At 34.6% G+C, this 22140-nt stretch overlaps 1 protein-coding gene across 2 annotated transcripts in view; it reads left to right on the plus strand.

The window, feature by feature from the left end:
• Positions 1-13029, plus strand: part of LOC118266381 (transcription factor sem-2) — an 84429-nt gene extending 71400 nt beyond the window's left edge. For both annotated transcript variants that reach the window (XM_035579821.2, XM_035579822.2), the window contains exon 2: positions 6845-13029. In XM_035579821.2, coding sequence (XP_035435714.1) covers positions 6845-7564 — 720 coding nt within the window. In that variant the 3' untranslated portion in view covers positions 7565-13029. The remainder of the gene's footprint in view (positions 1-6844) is intronic.
• The last annotated feature ends 9111 nt before the right edge of the window (positions 13030-22140 follow it).

A 22140-nucleotide genomic window follows, 5' to 3' on the forward strand; every position in this document is an offset into this window, starting at 1 on the left:
AAATATCACTACTTAAAAGAACCTCTTGTAATTTAAGATTTGTCCCCAGTGGGATAAAAGCACGAGGCTCTAGACAAAATATTTTATTCATAGTAATCACGATCTAAGATACTAAAAAAGATTCAGCTTTCGTTTTACTTATTTATTTCTGTACATTCAAAGCTTTTAAATAAAAAATAGTTTTCAGTATTTATTATTCCTATATTGGTGAACATTCGAGATTTTACGACTAACTTTTTTATAGGAATAGAACGCAAAAACACGAATTTACGATCGCCACTAAGCCGAAAAATATAAAATAAAGCCGAAAATTCTTTTATGCGGCTCCAAAGCCGGTTGTATAAAATAGTGACGGTATAAAGTAAATAAAATGCATCCCTGTTGCGTTGGGCGACAATCCTTCACTTATACGCAATTTATATTCGCTTGCTAGAGCCAGCATAATCCTGCCTTTTCTCTGCTGCCTGTTTAACATATATCGAGTCAACGCCGCCACTCTACGGCATATTTAAATTTAAAATCTATATTCTGACACACAATTTTTAACCTTAACAACTTTAAAAATAAATGTTTATTTATAAAAGTTGTTTGTTACTCGTGCCTACCGTTCTATTTTTAATTGGTATTATTATAAAGCACCTATACCAATGTTTAAGCTGTTATTAAAAATGTTCCAGTATAAAAAAATGATTTATTTTAAATACAACCTTGTTTTTTTTTTTGCGAACAATTAGAATTGTAAATGAATTAATCTGAATATTTTGATGAACTTCCTACTAATTGAGATTTGAAATATTTTGTTTAAATTGCTTTGCTTACAATATTTGTGTTTAATATTGTAATGAAGTATTTTAAGCGAATAATACGTAGAAGTAACGACAACCCCAATATAGAAAAAATGAGCCAATTTAGAAGAAATAAGTAAAATCAATCTTATTTGTTAAAACGTAACTGAAATGACTCCCAGTCACAAAAACACTCCAAAAGGCGTTTCCAATTACGAAATAGAAAATAAATCAAGAATTAATATGAACAGGAATTCTTCGGAAAATAAAATCAAACTTAATAACTTCCAATATGGCGCCAAATTCCAATCTGTATTCCTTGAACCAGTCAAATTGCTTCAGTAATAAGGGTCCGATTTTAATAAAAAAAGGAACTTTCATTTTGACTATTATCCACAAACAAAGTGCGGACATCATCTGGGCCCCTCTCGACAATGGGGGCCCATAATCGAACCTTCTTTGTTCCGCGTTAAAAGCCCCAAAAGTGTCCAACATCTTCATTAATATTCTCCGGAACTTCAGCCTGAAGCGTGCAGCCCTCGATGTAATCTCTTAATACTCATTTCATTAATTACTTTAATTAAGTGCATTTTTGTTTAAAACTAAATATACAAAACTAAAACTGTATATGATATCATTATTTCCCCGACAACACTAATCTCGCTAACTAATTTTGATGTATTAAATTATCACATTGAAACAAATTAAGCGATAATCATACAAAACACGAAATGAATTCACAAAATATTAAATATTAATTCACCGCTAATCTCTTTTAAGCGCGCATTTTCGTATTTCCCCTTTATAATTTGCCAGAATAAATTAATGTGCACAAATACTGTCAATAAATACTTATTACTACAAATAAATGGCTCGTTAAAATTAATAGATTAATAAAAATTCGTATTATATGCTCAAAACAAACTTTATATGGCGCAAACAGCTTACATGCGGGGATCGCGCATTAATTTTGGCATTTCGAAAGCATTTAGCTAGAGAAAATACCAATACGGCTTTTACGCTAAACAAATGCCAGTTTTCGCTTAAAATAGGTAGCAGTTTAACGTATATAGAATCATTTAAATATTGTAAGCGTTTAAAGACATTATGTAGTTATCTTAAGTAGTTTTATCTGATTGTCCATTAATTCCTTTTAAGCTCAAAGTTGATGGTAGAAAGACGATCGCCAATGGTAGTTTTGTAGTTCTACTGACAATTTAAGCGGTAGTTTTTTTGCATAATAGACTTTGAACTGAAGAGGTACTTTAGACTAAATAGAAATGACAGTAAGTGCGTAATTTTAGTAGACTTTAATGTTATCTTAATGCCGCCGACATTTAAATAAAGTACTCTACGCCCCTTCACTAGTTTGCATACAACTAACTAGATTTGTAATTATAGTCATTAATACTCATTAATAAGATTTACTTTTTGATTACATTATTAGCTATTTGTAAACTAATATTAATCCAATGACAATTTAATCTATCAATGAATTTAATATTTACATCCACCAATCGACATTAAACCTTAACACACTCTCGTAAATTTTAAATTCATTTAAACGGTACCACACAGTGTTACACTATCAAAAAGTCGTAGAAAAAACCGGTCGTATTTAAATAAATTCGTTTCCTCAAAGGAAGTATTTATTAATCATCTTCAAAATGTCGACCTTGTGAGTCGAAGGCTTTGCGAAAATTTGTGTTTGTAGGCAGCAGGAAGTGACCTTGTACCGATAGAGCCTATAAGAGTATAAATATTAGTTGCGTGTGTTCGTGTGTTTGTATGTTTGGGCACACGATTGGCCACAGTGGTCACGCTTCACCTCCATGGGGGTTTACAAACCATGTAATTAATCCTATGAATGTTATGTGTTAATATGTATTCATAATTATTATTAATGTTGTTGACGTGTAGAACAGTAGTGCGAGTGATTAGTATACGATTTTTTTTTCTATTTGATGGGTCCGCGTTGGGCCACTATGTCGCCTGCTACAATGGAGCGCGTCAAACATTTTTCAAAAATTAACTTTACTAATATACTAGAACTGATAAATATGTATGTAAACTAGTAAACAGTACACAAACTGAATAAATGAACACAAGAGAAGGGATAACAGTTACTCTACATCTAAAAATAACATAAAGACAGAATGTCTTAGCTAAGGTCACACTAAACTCTCGATTTGTGAGACATTGATATATAGAGCTGTGGTAGAGCAATCTCTATTTATCCAGGAAACTAACTGGCTGCCCTTGTAGAGTCGGCTCTACGCGCTCACAATAATAAGCGACTTATAAACATATGGTGTTGCCAACTTATACAGGATGTTCCGTATAATATTATTATATTTCATAGCAAGAATAAATGTTTGTTTATGTATGAGATTAATGGTTTGTTGTGATTATAAAATTGTGTGTCGTGATTTATGACAAAAATATGTCACTGTTCTCTACGTCATTTATACACTTTATAAACACAAAAATCCCCACTCAGTTGAAATACATTCCTGCCAGTAAAATTTACTAATATATAATTAAATGTTAAATAATAATAAGCAGAATTTCTAAAACCTGTGCCACACTATCGCCTTACAAGGCACAGTACTCACTCCACGTGACAAGCTCAAGTTTTGTAGCTCAGCTCTTACAAACAGTGATAAACATACAAAAAGGAAAAGTTGCTACACCTGGCCACACCTTGTCCTGAACACTAGGTAATATATTATACAGGGTGACTTTGAATTCGACGTATTCCTCTCGGGAGGTGATAGTACAACTAATTTCCTACAAAAATAGCCCTGAGGTCCTTGGGCGGAAAGTGGCTAGTTTCTGAGATATTCAACATTTTTGGTTTTGGTAAAAATATCCCGAATCGATTACAAAAACATCAATAAATAAAAAAAATACTTATACAGAAGAAAATACTTATACAGACTTAAATAGTTTATACAGAAGGAATTGGCCGTGTATCGTAATTCTTCTCCGAAACATATTTGAAGATAATTACGAAATAAAACGCATATTCAGCCCAAGAGTGAACGTCATAGGGATAAGGAAGTGTGTTCGGACATGTATTCGGCGTAGGGAAGATCATTTTGAACTAAATTTTGCAAATAAAGATGTTCTTCAAATTACCCTTTTCTCTTTACACTCTACTTATCATCAATTAATTCATTTGTTTTTGGGAATATTGCAAATAATTTTACGTTTCTGGGTAGCTAATAAACCAAGGAAGTTTTTCTAATAGTTTGTACGCTTAGTGTCTTATATTTTTTTCGTAATAAATCCAGTTATCTATTGACCAAATTAGTGAAACAAAACAAAATTTCATAGGAAATTACTTGCTATTTTAAAACAAATGATATTTCTGCCATTATTAGTATTTATAAATGATAACTGATGTATTGGCAACTGATTAAAACTAAAATAACTAAAATCCAACCAGTATTTTTTTATTTATTGATGTTTTTGTAATCGATTCGGGATATTTTTACCAAAACCAAAAATGTTGAATATCTCAGAAACTAGCCACTTTCCGCCCAAGGACCTCAGGGCTATTTTTGTAGGAAATTAGTTGTACTATCACCTCCCGAGAGGAATACGTCGAATTCAAAGTCACCCTGTATATCAGGAAGTCTAGGTATTGTACTAACATAAGATACTGTTTTATACTTACTTAGAGTGAATTGTTGAATATTTATACATAATTATTGTGCTCGTGTATATATGTAGCTTTATATAGATGGTTAGGCTCCTAATTGAGACTTGGAAGTGATATTTCTTCTTCAGTGCTTTTCCTCAAAAGTTCAGTATCAGTAGCTGCCTACCGTCTCCAAAAAACTAAACGTAAATCATAAACTATGACAAACCATTAAAAACTAGTTCACTTTAATATTGATTTACTAACAAGACATTGTTTGCAATCAAACATAAATTATGTTTTTCTAATAATCCAACTAAAGTTACCAATCAACCGAGAATTACAGGCTACGACTTGTAATCGAACCTATTCATTTGCTCAATTACCTCTCTATACTCACTATAATGATACTTTTTCCAAGTTTTATCGAAGGAATTTCAAATTTGCTGAAGTCTAATCGTTCAGCTGTCCTTTCTCGACAAACTTTATTATACCCTTGCGATTGTTTCCAAGAAACTGTTTGAATAGCAAACACAATAATCATTTTATTGATCATTGAGCAAATATTTTTTGTACACATCATACCCAATTACAAGAAATGATAAAACTACTCTACAAATAGTTGCCAACTACTGTCATCTTGATGAAGTATCGAAACCTAGACGTAGAAAATACAGAAGCTGTCGCGACATTTATTCTATGTTATATATGCACCGAACTATAAAAAGTGGGTACGGTCCCTGTCACTACGTATCGTACCGAGACAGACATGATTCATCAATGTCATTGAATGATTGGCTTCACTATATTTAACTGAAGTTCAACTATCGTGCATCCTTTAATATCACCAAGTATTCTTCAACAGAGTAAATATTACTCACAAAAAATCATTTAACTTCGGATCAATTCAACCGCAACCAAGAATCACTTGAAAAACTCCTTAATCCCCAAAATGGCGTCCACAAGCATTATTTCGTGCAGTCGAAAATCCTAAAACGAACACTAGCCGAACTTGAACCGTACGGAAACGTTGAAATAAAAAGCTGCCTAGCAACAGAATAGTCACGAACATTAGACACGTGATTAATCGAGTCACAGCCGTTGCAGCTCTGGCCTAAAACAGATTGTAGGTCTAAAAAACTCCGCTCAATAATAACTGCGTTTTCAACCTGGATAGCGGACCGCAAAAACTGCCTCCTTCGTTCACCTTGAAACTGTGTGGGTGTTCTCAACTTGATTTAGTTGCTATCGTACAAACCCTTTTTTTGTCTTGAATATAAATAAGTTTGGAAAAAAAACTTTTTGTCGAATCGCGTCTAACGAAAGTGGTTCAGCTTAGGGACGCGAGGTCGTATTATAACATGATTTGGCAAAAATCTGATTATGAAGAAGATTTTGTGCATAAGCATTGTTAATTTGTTGATATCTGGTAGTTTGCCTTGAGATACAGCTTTCTTGAGGTAACCTTCATCTTGTAATATTTGAGTCACTCACTGTGGTCACTTTTCTATTTGAAGAGACCTCTTCACTTCCTGAGCGTGTCATGTTTGTTTTCCAAAACCCTTGAAGTGACCCGGCCCGGCGTCATGTTGGTCCTTCACGTTCCTTCGTTTAACCTCGGCTACTAATCCGGACATATGACACTTTCCCTAAACTTGAACGCTTATCTCCAAGGAGAGACTGCCGGCTGCTGTCCTCAGATCACTTCCTACATGATTTGATAATAACTTCCTGCGTCCTTATACATCCTCATTAGTCAATGTATAAACAAATTACGGAAATGTTTATTGCACTTGAACGTTTTATAGATCCAGTCGGCGCTATCGTTTCAAATAGAATTTCAAATAGGGTCACTAGTGGCAGACGTTATCGCGAGCTATTTTTGGTTTAATTGCGCTGAATTTTGGCCGTGTTCAGCGTAGGTTTTAGTGCCTTATCAACAGATGTATAGTCGCGTGAGAACATAAATTAACGTACACCAAATCTGAGCGAATGCTAATTTAGTTCTGCGTTACAAAACTAAGTTACTCAAGTAATTTCTATCAAAGTAAACTCAACACGTTTCACTCGAACTAATCTGTTCAACTTTAGTAAACCACACAAACTCACACATCGTAACAATCGTGTAGTGTATTACAGATTTCGACTTGTTTGTAATAACAATAATTCCTATGATAACAATATCATTAATAGTAAGGACACTGAGTTAATGTTGCACCACCTTGCATACTAATTGGACCTGGCCCGGCTCTGCGAATCGGACATGCCTGAAATAATAATAGTGCTCCCACAATTAAACAGATAACGTTGATTTTCCACCTCGAACGCGAATTTACATTATAGTTGGGCACAAATTGCCTGTAAAATTTGAAAACGTGATCGCGACTAACAGCATTTTCTCTTTTGTTCACAGACAAAGAAGAACAACCCAAACCACATAAAGAGGCCGATGAACGCGTTCATGGTCTGGTCGCAGATAGAGCGCAGGAAAATATGCGAGCAGACACCAGACATGCACAACGCGGAAATATCCAAGAACCTCGGCCGCGTGTGGAAGACGCTCAACGACGAGGAGCGCCAGCCCTTCATCGATGAGGCGGAGAGGTTGAGGCAGTTGCACATGCGAGAGTACCCCGACTACAAGTACAGGCCCCGCAAGAAAACCGCCAAGTCGGACAGGTCCGGGCCTAAGACTGGAGGCGTGACCAAACCAAAGCGCAAGCAACGCGCAGACTCCAATAACAACAGGGGTGTTGCCAGGCGAAGACGACCAGTTCCATCGGTACCCAGTGTACCAGTGGAAACTCCCGCACCTCCTCCACTACCGGCTAGTCCAGCTGGCTCTCCAGACTCCCCTGAGTCAGCTTGCTTCTACGAAGACCACAATCGTCGCGAGCAGGCGGACTTAACAGATCTCTACTCCATCACCGACCTGCTGCCGCTCCCTGCAGACTGCGAAGTAGACCTGGAGGCCCTCACGACGGACATAGACTCGTTCGAGACCGCGTCCTCATCATCAGGGTCCCACTTTGAGTTCTCGTGCACGCCCGACGTGTCGGACATGCTCAGCGAGATTGGCGTGGCGGGCGACTGGGTCGACCACACGTTCTCATCGTATCTGACGTCGTCTTAGAGCGGTGTTCGGGTCGCCACGGCCGCTGCCGGCCGGTTCCACTGATCTCATGCGGTCGGCCAACGGGCCGCCCCACGGAGGCCGACGACGCGGCGACCGCTCGCCGCTCCGCCTAGAGAGTGCCTATCCAAAATGACGTGTCGACATTTGGATTTAATGTACAAAGTTATTTAATAAGGATCGAGGGTGAAAATTGTTTTGACAACCGACCTCACGGTCGCGTTCCTCTTCGGTTCGTACGGTTACTTTAATCGTTTAGTTTTAAAGTTTCATTTTCGATAACGGCGACGCTTCGTCTAGGAAGCGGCATCGGGTTTTATAAACGTAGGCTGTGAGTTGGTTCTTGTTTTGTCGTTTTGCTTTCGTTATTAAATTTATGGTTTCGACACATAATGGAGGTAATTTCCAAACGACACGTCTCAGACGCATCTCAGTAAATAAATCCGTCTGCTCTCCGTCGCCTGGTTAGTTAGCCATGGGCCAGTCAGGTCGCCCGCCCCAAGCTCGCATCGCGTTGTCGCGCCATATTCTTTGTACGTGTACATTACACGACTTGGCTTCTAGTGCATTCTAAAATCGTGAGTTTGCATTCTACGTCATACCTTCTTTATTATTTTATTAACAATTGTACTTTTAAGGGTCGTCTTTTTATTTTGAAACGTCTTAGATCGAAATATGTATCATTCTTCGAGTAATAGAAAAATAAGACTAGTTATAGTCGTTTGTCTTGCGTTCGTATATACCTACTGTACGTAAGTTCACTTTATACTTTGATGCACACGTAGATGATAGTTAAACATTATTATTTTACTATTGGAAGCTGATCGGTATGTCATTGGAAGAATTTCGGTGTGCGGGAGTAAGTGTTTGTCTGGGTTGGATGCGGTGGGCTCCTACCAATGTTTGTCATCGGAGCGAGTCACGCGTACTCATTCAATTCTGTCGCTGCTGTATGTATGTATACCATGTCTTCTTCGCTACGCGTCTCTCGCTTCCCTCTCGCCGGAGTCCGATGGTAGGGGCCCACTGTTCGATTTATATTAAATGTTTCGAGTCGGTCTGTAAGTTAGGATTCGTAAAATAAGGTTAATCTTTGTTCAGTGGTAAGGTATGAAATTATATTGTATAGTATGATGGCACCTATGGATCGATGTGAAGGGACACTTTCAATTCTCGTTTCGTTACTCTTCTCGCTACATTGACAACACAATAACGTCTATAGAAGATACATATCAATAATTGGAATGCGTTGTACCGCGGGACGGTGGGTTATAAAGAAATATTATATTGGATGGATCAACAAATTGTTAGTTTTCAACACAAAATGTTTTGCTAATTCAAACTCTGTGATTTACTTTATGGATTTTCTAAATTATAAGGTTCTAGTGGAGACTGATATCGCATAGATTAGTTTTAGCAGCGCTAGCTTCTCTAACTCTTTTATTTTTTGTTAATTTTTAATACTGGGCATAACATTTTATATTGTGGAAAAATACGTACATATTTTTGATATTTTGCATTGCTGTGGAATACGGATTTCGGACCTTTTACAAATTTTTCATGATTATAATACATAGTTAGTCAAAAATATTTCAGAATTAGATAGCAATAAAGATCGAGCGGATTACCTTATTTTAGGCTAAACAAATTAAAACCACTTTCGATCCCGCGTTCCACAGCAGAGCATAAGCTAAACAAATTGTATTTAAAGAAAAAAAAGAAAATGTTTGCTAAAAATCTGTCAATTCATTGAAAATCGTGTCAGTTAAGGGGTAATGTTTAAAGCGATGTTACCTCATTCATTATTAAGATAGATACCCTTCTACATAATAATATTATACCTGTTTTCAAATTGTAACAATATTTGTAGATACTTCTGTGTCCCTAAAGTATAAGGGATCCGTTGTGCTCTAATAGGTAAGAAAGAAAATGCTTTACCTATATTATATTCTTTATATAATATATTATATATGTAAAAAAGTTCATGTATTACTTAGTAAGTGTCTATGAAAACCCATTTAAATAAGGAAAAATGCATAAAAAGCGTTATCTATATCTGTCTTGTGTGTTGTAGGGCGATAATGTAAGAAAGGACGAAAAATAAATTTGTGCCTAATAAAAAAAAAACTTGAAAATTCTTGTAATACTTATTTTAGTGATGCTCAAACAAGTATTTTAAGCGTGTAGTGTTTAGACGCTGTTAATGGACAAATCTTGTATAAAAGATATTGTAAGATTATATTATTCGATGCCAGATTTGCATTTTGTTTATCATTTTGCTTCGTACATGTTTCATCTAATGGGATTCCTTATTTTTATCTGCAATTGCCGTAAACGAATTTTCGTGTCACCTTTCACAGATGTTGTTTTGAGATCTTTCAGAATATTTGATTTAGTTTACAATTCATTTTGTTCAAAAATATATTCAGTACTAAGCATTAAATAGTTTATTTCACGATTATCAAAAGAAAATGTTTTTCTCTGTCAGTTATCCATGGCAGTATCAACACAGAATGAGGAATTTCATTAGATATTTTGACTGCGCATCCAGTCCCTTCGTATTTTGAAGTTTGACAATAAAATGTCATTTGTTTCTGCTTTTTCATCCCTTAGTTTTTACTGCGGACTTCCTTATTGCGTTTGTTTACAATGTTGCTGTATTCGCCTTCATTTTCATCTGTTCCCGTGTATATAAAGGGGTTATAATCAATAAATCAACGATTGAAAGCAATATTTGTGTCTACATTAAGAGACATCACGCTCAAATTAGTATAATTCTCTTCTACTAATAAAAATTGTAAGTTTCCAAACCATAGACATAGCATAAGATATTCAAGTACCATTTTTAAATTGTAATCCAATATGTCATTGAACATTTTCCAATATAAAGCCGCTGTGCTTCGAATGAAAATTAATTTACGCATTTTTTACTTGTGTGTGATTGATACAAAGCAACAAATTTACTTTTTATTCGAAACGGGGCGACTCTCGTAATCCTGATCATTTCTAAAGTTGTTCATGTTTTAATTCTGCAAGCAAAGCCGCTGTACAAAACCTGTAAATATGATTTTTATTAGTGGGGAGTTGTCAAAACCCCAAGAGTATTTTATAATGCAACATCGAATTTAAAATGTTGTAAATTAGCGCTTCTCTTTCAATAATTATTGGAATTATCAGGGTTTAATAGTTTTTCATTTACGTATTTTAGATGTATAAATGTCCCTAAGATTATCATTGTCTTCCTTGGACAATGTTCTTCAAAATTCTTTGCTTAAGGCTTTCTCTCTTCGTAGCCTTAAAGTTCTTTTAATGAATACCATGGAAGTATATTTTAATCTCAGGTATGTAAGTAAGTATTGAAAAAAAAATGTTTATAATAATGAAGTCAAAATAAAGCGACACTGTGACAAAAAATTAGAGGGTATATAAACGTCTTAAGTAAAAATATCATAAAGGACGTAGTTGTTGTAGGATATATTATTATATGTAATTATATTATGTATACTTATGTATAAGTGCGTATGTCACGGCCATGTATAATGAACTATGTACATACATACTATACGATGTGGCTAGTGGTGAAATGTTTGATCGCGATTAATCTAGTTGGTTGTCGCAATGGCCTTGTACAGTGGCCGTGACACACGCAATAAACATTGTTGTGTATCAATTTATCGAGATCGCATGAATTAAGCTTAAAATCTCGCTTTGACGACTAGATGTATATAACCTGGCTGACGGACATGTTGCGAAGAAGTAATCCACTTGTATTATAAGAATTGGTTATTGTCTATAAATGCGATTAAAATGTTAGTGAATTCATTCACAGAACTGAAAAGTTGATATTCTCGTTACGTTGTTTAAAAAAATAATTGATCGTAATTATATCTCTGTATTATATGTATCTACGCTATTGTTGATTTATTATAAGCATATTCTATCTTAGTACCTCTCCTTCGGTTTCGAAACAAATGGGAAGGTTACAATTATATTCTAGGACTTTCTCTAGACCAGAACCAGGCCTTTGTAAATATATCTTGTACATAGCACCAAAATGGAGACGAAACAAATCTGGTTGATCCTCTTCGATATTGCGTCCACATTTGAAACTATAGAAAGCGAGCAAGTGCACAACCACGTTGTTTGTTTGCTCGGCCGAGATACCGCCACTGGTTGCAATCTAGAGTAGTGCGTCCTGTACCTGTTTGCTTCGAAATATTATATCAAGACACAACGAATCTTCTGTTCCCTTCTCATGTCCTCTCGCACTTCATTAATATTAAATATAAAGTAATTGGTGTCTGTAACACGATGTAAACGATATATTATCACCAGACAGTAGTACACATATATTCGTTGTTATAGTAGCGTGTGTCATTATTGGTAACTTTAATAATTATTGATAATTAACAAGAATTAAGAACAAAAATAACGAAAATTTTCGCACAACATGAATCAAGGAACTAACGTAAGAGTAAAGTGAATAGTTTTAAAACATAATGATTAAGGAAATGTTACTGTAAGACGCGAACTTTGTGTTAACACCTCTGTACACCCTGGGGATATGCCTGCTCTGTATACATATGTATGTATGTATTTTCCAAACAGTCGAGGTACCTGCGCCTGCGATTGTTCTGTCCTCAATCGTTGAAGGTTTCATGTTGATTTACTGTATATAATTACTTTGAACAAATTAGGAACAAAAAATGGTCCATTAAATTTTAACAAATAATATTAAGGTAGATGCATGTATACATTTGGGATATGTGCTTGGTGTACAATGCCAAACTTAATACGATGCTAGAAAGCAAGGCTTTAACAAATATCGCTAAGGATTGGACTGATGTTTTCATTTCCCAGCTTTCGCCATTGGACTTGTAAATACGTTGGCCATTATCCAGAGACATTCTAGTCTGGTTAGACGAACTTCCTCATCAATGGCCCCTGATACCTGATTATTAGTTTGTGTTATTCAATTTATACCAAAAAACTACGAAGCTCTTTCAACTCTGTTACCGATGGATCTCTTTGTATTGTAGCGATAAACGTTCGGCTTACCAAAAATTGGAAACTCTTGTTTTCAACGTTTTTTTGTAACATTGGTTTTAAAGATTGTACATATTAGATCAGTTTGGTTTATGTTTAAGTAATTCGCCCTCGACGGGTACATTTATTCATCTTTGTCCAATAATTTAGGATTTGTATTATGTTTAAGTTTTCATACAAGACATATGTTTAACATCGTTTTCCCCTCGTCCGTTGTATAAATTATTGTCACTGTATCTTTAGGTATATTATACATAAAATGTATGAGTAGTCTTTTAAATGATAAGTACGATTAATAATAATGTAGTTATTGATTAATACATAAGACAAACTGTGTAAATTTTGTATTTGTAATTTGTTTCAATGAACATATAATTATTATATATCGTAAAGTAAAACATCCAGTTTTTAAAAAATAACCCGATTTTTATTGAAGTCTTCCCTCAGCACCCTTAAAATATAGTGATACAAATCACTTTGGTACCAAAAATAATAACGAAATCCTATATTTCTGGAATTAATGAAATACAAACACAATGAAAACAAAAACTCATACACTAACACACATACACCTGAACACTGAAACATATTTTATTGATATAGAAAATGCAATTTACAATATACATAAATGAAAAAGATTTTCCAAAAATGGTCTCTTTTTGACTTGTTACTGCAATCAATTGGTACCTGAAAACAGAAACATAGTAAATAAGAGACAGTTCAACAAATATGAACCTGATGAAGTACTGGAGCCTGTTGCTTGCTGAGGAGGTGAACTTGATGATGTATAAGTATAAATTAATAAGAGTAAGTATACATAATATAGAAGAGAAAATAATGACTGATGATCCTCCTTCTAAACAAACAATACTATCATAGTACATAGCATTCAGACCCTCTATACTATGTTATTTATATTAATTAGCAATATTAGTAATGTATTAGAGTACACTCACAAATAAATGAAAGAAAAAAAATCAAAGATAGAAAGAAATATCTAAAGAGATACCACCTACTCGAATAACGATACTCGAAAAACATAAAAATAAAAGAGAATATTATATAAGAACAATAATTACAGAGAGTCACATAAATAAAGATAGAGAATCAGTATTTCAGCATAATGTTATCAATAAATAGCACTAGGTTAGTACCTCACTCCGAGAGACAGTGAACGACGATAGGCCGCCCTCAATTTATACCTAGTTCAAGATGTTAGGGCCCAAAGTAATCCCTGAGGTCACCTTACACGTCACTGGCTAAGATAGTGCGCCTCTGCGACCGAGGTCCACTTAGCTAAATATTACAAGATTATCAGAACACAGTAAATTGTCCCTTATGCAATTTCATTAAGGACCACCTCACAAATAAGGCCCCGTTGAGGGCCCTATCATCGTGTTATTCAAATTTATAGCTTTAATTTCGTATGCCACAGCGCATTAGACGGATCATTACTCATTTTTGATGACGTCATCATATTTGGAGCAATTTTGCAATGCCCTCAAAATTATAATGTTGAAATGTACGCAGATGGATTTAATTTTGACTTAATGGTTACACGTGATGGGTGTGCGAATGACCTGAGATGTGGTCGCGAGTGGAATGTGCTCGGAACAAATGTGGGGCTAATAGCACGGAACACCTAACACAAAAGGTTACAGATTAGGACACAGGTATTTCTAAAAATTAAACATATCCGGGGTGGACCGATATAAGCGCTGGCTTATTGGCTTATCTTTTTCCGGATAAATAAATCTTATTTATTTCGTCATACTTAGCTGATCATTAATTAAACTTATAAGACAGGTTGTTTTAGAAAAATCTTCATAATACCAACCAGTCATTTGATTCAATATTCATAAAAGAAAAAGTCAACTTGTTGTAACTCTTATCGTTTTGACTCAGTCCGTCAGACTCTGTTCGTTCTTCTCCAAATGATGAATGCATCAGCAGTAAAAATGGCAATTTAAGTATTGAGGTTACATCGAAAGGTGAAGAACTTACTCAATTTAAAATTAAATACAGGAAACCGAGACACAGGAGCATTATTTATTGTTTACAAGGAAGCTGATCCACCACAAAGAATATTGTTATCTTTTAAACAAGGTAAGCGGTAAGTTAATATGTTTACGAAGGTAAATTTTATTCAGGAAGAAACAATTTATTTGAATTGAAACGCATTATTGTTGGCGCCAATGCGATTTCTCTTCATGTGTGGGAAGAAAATTCTTTTTATAGACGTTATTATACCGCATCCTGATTTTGGTAGGCAAGAATCCATTTATAAATAATCACATTGGTTCACGTCTGAAAATATAATATAAACCACGAAATTAACGAAATTATTAAAGAAAACCATTTATTTCTATTGAACAGTCAACAATAAATACGAATAGGTACACATCCAACAAAAACAATTCACAGCAATGGAATGCCGAATAAAAAATAAAAAAGCAAACACGAAACAACACATCGAAATGTAATCGATCAATCAACTGAACCCACGGAAATCCATTGGAACCCGAAAGCCGGGCCACAATACATCAAAAGCATCCCTAAAACCAAAAATCACATTCCAACTAGCCGTAAACGTGGCAAAGAGAAAAAGTCGTGCTCCCCACCCCATTAGAAGCACTAAAACAACGAGCTCCGATTGTCGGGTAAATACAAATTGAAATCGGCTCAACCATACTTCGGCCGCAGCGTATTTTTTCATCACGTTCGATATCTAGCAGCGTTTGCCGTGAATGCTAAGGAGTGTTTGTTATTCAGAGCCCAGCGCACGCTTCTTATCTGTTACATTACAGAGCTAAATATTTTCCTCTTACCTACATATTAATTAACTTGATTGATGAAGCTCCCGTTTTACGATACGATGTACTTTTCGGCTCTAAAGTTGGACGAAAAGTGGGGTGTTGATCTTACCTCGCCTGCTTGATACGAATTCATTTAAATAATTTGTACTGTTGGATTTTTGTTTAAAGAGAAGGTCGTGAGGTGAAAATTAGAAAAAAAAATAAACGTAATGATGACAGGGTCTAGTTTAATATAAAGCCTATTTTTCTGTAACTCTCATGTTATGTAACAGCAATGATTGTCGTTTTCGATAGGATGATCAAAGTTAATACATTTCTAATTAAATAATCTTATTTACAACCACTACGTATACTGACGAAGAGGGATTATTTCAGCAACATTAAAAACAACATTGCTATTCCTTCCTATCTAGAAAAACAGCCAAAGGTTGTCTGAAGGAGATCGCCTTGTATGATAACAGCAAAAATGCAATTTATTTATATGCGAACACGTCTTCCTTTACATTGTATATAACATATCAAATTACATATAAATTTTCGTTCACAGATTGTATTGGTGATTTGAAGAGAAGTAGCTATTACTTCGATTCCAATCAACATGTAAAACCTTCCTGCGTATTGTAGGCGCCATCTAAATTTCTGCTCTTAATCAAATGAAGGTCTTTATCAACAACAACTGTTGATTAATTCAGCTGTATTAATGCAACATAGGGATCGGTCTGTACGGAATGAATGCTAAGTAGGTGGGTCCAAATTAATTTGGTGTGTTCTTGTAGAGGGCGTTTAAGCTGCTAGTGCTCATGAATATACATAAACAAATTGAACATTCGATTTCCCATATTAATGGTCGGCCTCGGATTTGGGATTAATCGTGGTGTGGACCAAATCAAGGGTGGTGGACAAAGATTTTGTTGTCTGTCTTTTTGGGCTCGTGGTTCAAACGATTTCGGAGAAAGGTGAAATTGTTTTTATTAATAGTTATATTTTTATAATAACTATCGTGAGACATACTAAATTAACTAAATATCACGGTTTAATTAGTAGAGCTTTTCCCCATTCATTTGCGTGAGTAAACCGTGATTTTTAGTTAAGCTATGGTTATGTCTAAGATTGTGACCTAAAAATATTAGACCTTTATTTTCCAATAAATATTAGACTTATCCAGACATTAAAATTATCTTAAGTTAAAGAAATACGTTACAATTAACTTAATAGAACCCAATAAAACCTTGACCAAAAGCAACATATCAATAACGCACATATACTAAACAACAAAAATCATACATTTATAATCTGAATGCACCTCTACAGGCCTGATAGGACGCCATTGTACAGACACAAGTTACATATCTCATATCAATGTTATCTTGAGCCTGACAAGAGAGTGTTTCATTCGCCAATCGGAATGGCAGACAATCTGTCGTCTATGATAAGATAGGGCCTTATCTAAGCTATTTTTAGTGTCACATACTCGTTTCCTTGAGGGTAAGCAGAGATAAACGTTTGACCTTTTGTTGAGGTATTCTTATTCTTAAGGTACGTTCGTTGTTTGTTAATCCTTATTAGTTAAGACTTGTGTTGGGTAAGTAATTATTTGGAATTTGAATTTCTTTGAATTAGTTTTGTGTGGTCATTTTTTGAAGATAGTTTTGGTTTGGATGTTTGGCATATTTATATAAGTTATGCTAGAAAGATATTGGATAAGACATTGCAAATTATACTTAAGTGTAAAACAAATGCCAATCAATCTACGCGCATTGAGCAAGCGCCTCAAACCTTCTCCATGTGAGAAGAGGTTTTGGTCAGCAGTGGTCATTAATAAGGCTGTTGTTGATGATGATGATGAAAATTAAATGTATTTAAGTATAATATTTTTCTACTAACATAATGTTAGGAACGATACATTGTTATTGAATAACAAAACGACTCGTCAATATGAAAATGACAAGACAAATCATTGTATTTAAATTTTCCTTCAGCTATTTTAACATGTTGACAAGACGAAACTTTTGACCTTTCCTACTTACCCGGTTTGTGTTGAAAACGAGTGTTTTCTCACCTCTGTAGGTCGTACTCAAGTTATTTATCGGTAACGACAAATACCACCTATTTTGTTGTTGTGATCATGAGCAGGTATTTATTTAAAATCTCGAGTTAAATAAATAACACATCTATTGTTTCTTTCTACAAAATGTGGTGGTGATCTGAGAACTTAAAAGGTTAGCTTATCATGCATGAGGGTTCGAATCATATCAATGACAAGTATCAATTTGGCTTTTCCGAGTTATATGTTTTTTCTAAAATTATTTATACACCACTGGCAAACAGTGAAGAAAAAAATGGTGAGGAAACCTAGCTTATGTTTTTTTTAATTATAAGTCTAAAATCGCTAACCCTCATTGAGCAAGCGTGGTGATTAATACTTCAAACCTTTTCCATGCGAAAAGAGACTTTTGGTTAGCAGTGACCACTTATAGACAGTTCTGTCTTGTCATAGGGTCAAAAATGATATAAACTGATTCTACTATTAAGTTTACAGTTCTGTTAGTACCAAAGATAAAATGTTTAATAATAAAACTTAAGTAAAATGAGTAAATATTTTAAGAGTGTATAGTTGTGTACACTGTTTGCCTCTTAAGGGTATAACAGCCGTGAAGATCCAATGTAAACATAGTGTCCTTGTTTCAGAAATTATCTCATCAATTTACACAGTAATTTAGCACTTATATCGCAGTGTTAAAGCGTTTTAGTATTTATTTTGCAATTTTATTGCACGATCAAGTACATTTAAGAGATTAACATCGAATGACCTTAGTTTAAGAACACTGAGACCTAAGTTTTTGCTAAAAATGTTAGGTTTTATTTCTAGAAAGTCTAACGATCCTAATTTTTAGAATATACTCCAACAGTAATGACAGCGTGGGATGAAAAGCAAGATTACTGTTTTAAGAATTAATAGTTACTTTTACAAGTTGAAATTAAAATTAAAGATGTTTTTGGTAGAGAGGTGGAATTTTCAAATTAGGGATGTACGTTTTTGTTTTTACGATAAGTGAAAATAAAATATCCTTTTTATGGGAGAAAATCATGCAATGACTTCTCTTGCCTGTGTCGTGTGTCTAGGAAGTGTCAAAGTCTTACTGACTAAAAACCACTCCGTTCCTACTCCTGCTTTTCGAGCCGGAGCCCCGGTAACTCATTAGGCAGTCTGCAGCTCCGGGAAATAAAATATACATACTGGTTTAATTTAATAATTGTTATTCTAAGTACATTTCACACAATAATATGATAATATGTATGCAATGGGACATTTGAAGAATCATATTTCACCTTCCCATAGAGACATTGTATCAACGTATATTTTAATACATTTGCCTTTATAAAAGAACCCTTATGCAGTCGCAATTAAAACCAAAATCGATAATTCAAAACAAGTCTCTAATTTAAATTGTTCAAATATTTATTTTTGTCAAGTCACGATATTTTCCATTGACATTTTGACGTCATATGTCGTGATGACGTCACGCGGTATCCTTACAAGTTGTCAATATACAATGTGACCTTATATATTAGGATATATAAATTTCCTTGCGTCAGGTCTAGACCGAGTAATAATACTTGATTAATTCAACGATGATCCGCTCTAAGCTATACCGGTAATATAATATTTGATAATAAATGAATAAATCAATGTCTTTCTGTCTGTTGGTTCCGGCTAATCTCTGAAATGGCTTTACCGATTTTGACGGGACTTTTATTGGCAGATAGCTGATTGACTTATGAGTAATCTGAAACAATATCAGTTGAAAGTTTATTACTGAAAGATTCTTGACCTGAATTTCATCAGATGCACAAGGATCGAGTATGTATAATATACTGAATTCACTTTTAACGTACATTAGGCTATATGAAAAATAGAGCGTGACTAAAAAAAAACAAATGATATATTATTAACTAGCTTCTGCCAGCGGCTTTGTCTGCGTTTCCATGGAATAGAAGGTATCCTATCACCCAAGTCAGCTTATACCCTGTCTGTATACCAAATTTCATCAAAATCCGTTCAGTAGTTTCAGCATGATTGACGGAGAAACAAACACATCACTACATAGTATAAAACAAAGTCGCTTTTTCTGTCATGTTGTATGTCCCTATGAACGCTTAAATCTTTAAAACTACGCAACGGATTTTGATGCGGTTTTTTTTAATAGATAGAGTAACTCATGAGGAAGGTTTTTATGTATAATACAGGTATAATATATCACCATTGCACCCATGCGAAGCTGGGGCGGGTCGCTAGTTTATTATATTGTGATAAAATTATTGATTGAGTTGTTAAAGCAACGACTGCTAAACGATTCGAAGTTATAAGTTTGAAATCGCCAACCCGCATTGAGCAAGCGTGGTGATTAATGCTCAAAACCTTTTTCATGCGAAAAGAGGTTTAAGCTAGCAGTGACTACTAATAGGCTGTTGATGTGTGATGTGATGCGTTCGATGTTATAAAGATCTAACCTATTGGTACACATCTGGCACAAATTCAAACTCAATATACTTACTAACAATTACTAAATAAATGTAAGTAAGTAAAGAAAAAATATTTAGGAGCTAGCATTAACATCCGTATAGCCCAATATACCTTTACTTAACAATCTCCAGCACTTTCCAAATAACACGATAAGCCCACTTATCAGCAATTACTGATAAGTGATAACGAATGCGTCTAATACATACATACTTATATATTTGCGCATATCGAATCTACTTTCTCTAAGCCCAGACGTGATGACGAAATTAAATGATAACACTAAAGACACACAAACAACTCGTTATCACTTATCAATCATCTGACCTTGGATCGAGGAAGCAGGCGATGAACCCAGTCATGATCTTGGCACGATGATGCAAGGAAAAATGGTGATTGATGATCAGATTATAAAGTACATTTTACATTGCTATTATTTCTCTTGTAGGTCGTTTTATGTATTACCTATATCAAGGACAAATGTATCTTAACCTTTATTTTTTCGTGTCAAAAGTCACGTTGTATTGTCAAGTCACATGATTGGAAATGCCTTTTACCTATCTGTTAATCGTCTGGCATGATTGTGTAAACTAATACAAATCGTAGTTCGTTTTGCAAAAAACGGTCTATTATGCATTAACTAGTGTAACTAAATAGACATGAATAATTGTACTAAAGTTTATTTATAACACTAGGTTCTGTCAGCGGCTTTACCCGCGTTTCCATAGCATAAAAAGTCACCCAAGTCAGCTCATATCGGTCTGTATACCAAATTCCATCAAAATCCGTTCAGTAGTTTCAGCGTGATTGATGGACAGACTTCCAAACATACAAACAAACAAAGTTTCACATTTATCATATTTGTTTTGAACAAGCTAATAGCTTCTTATTTCATCTTTTCATATCAACCATTAGATGTCCACAGCTTAACACAGTCCCTCCTCCAAAACAACTTCTAGATAATTATTAAATGATCCTAAGAGCCGCAGCTCTTAGGGTAAACCCGCTAGGTAGTTCGCAAACTACCTAGCGGGTTTACCGGGGCTCAGGCTCGAAAAGCAGGAGTAGGAACGGGGTGGTTTTTAGTCAGTAAGAGTCTGACACTCCCTCTCGCCTCGCATAAGGAGGTAAAGGTAAATTTAAATAATAATTAATTGGACTGTATTTACATTTGTCTGTTATTAATCAACCCATGATACCCTACGTGACCATAAACTTGTAGCCATATCTAGAATTAGTCAGTACGTGTCTTTGATACTCATTATATTATTAATATTTCATCAATCTACATTCACACCTGTTCATAATTTACCTGGTTTCCATATTTTATACATATTTCCTCATTTTTATTTTCCTTTGCACCTGCACTTTGTTCCTAATACCTAAAAAGAATTTTGTGAATCATATTGCGCTCATACGGTAGGAAAAACTAAATTTCTCATTGATATTACCTGCAAATGTAACTAAGTAATTAAAGTTTACAAAATTGAAAAACCCAAAACTTTACCGTACCTACGAAATCGAAATTTTGTTATTCAAACAAATACTATTTGCATGAATTATTCCCAAAATTACAACATTTGTATGACATCACCAAACCAAGACAATAGGGAAGATTACTTATTTTTATTTTAATGTCTGTCTTGTATATTAAACACGTATTTTTTACTTTCATACGGAAACAAATACTTTCGAAGATATATCGATTTGAAATATCGCGTGACATCACTTCTAGGTAAATTTCTCATCATCATAGAAATGATGTATTTGCTCCCACTCTTAAACTTTGATTCGTTTTATCTAAGTATTGTGATCTTATACGACAATATAAAAAAACGTGTCTTATATTTTTTCATTGCCTGACGGATTAAATAGATTCTTAATTTTCATACCCCTACATCATCGCTATTCTTTGATGGACCATGATCTACCTCTACATAAAAGTGCTTTGCCACAATAAATATAACCTTAATCTCATATAATTAAGACTGATTGCAATAACGAGCGAACTAAACTTGTACCTGTTTCCGTGCAAGCAAATAACATACTTCTAACATAGCTCATAGACCAAAGTAATTACTGTAGAACAAATTAGTTCTTAAAAATCATGCAAGGCGAACAAACTGACCTAGTGTGCGGTTATTATGTATTTAAGTAACATTGAAACGCACGATATACGAAGGGCGAGCAAC

Source organism: Spodoptera frugiperda, chromosome 7 (genome assembly GCF_023101765.2).
Source record: "Spodoptera frugiperda isolate SF20-4 chromosome 7, AGI-APGP_CSIRO_Sfru_2.0, whole genome shotgun sequence".
NCBI lineage: Eukaryota > Metazoa > Arthropoda > Insecta > Lepidoptera > Noctuidae > Spodoptera > Spodoptera frugiperda.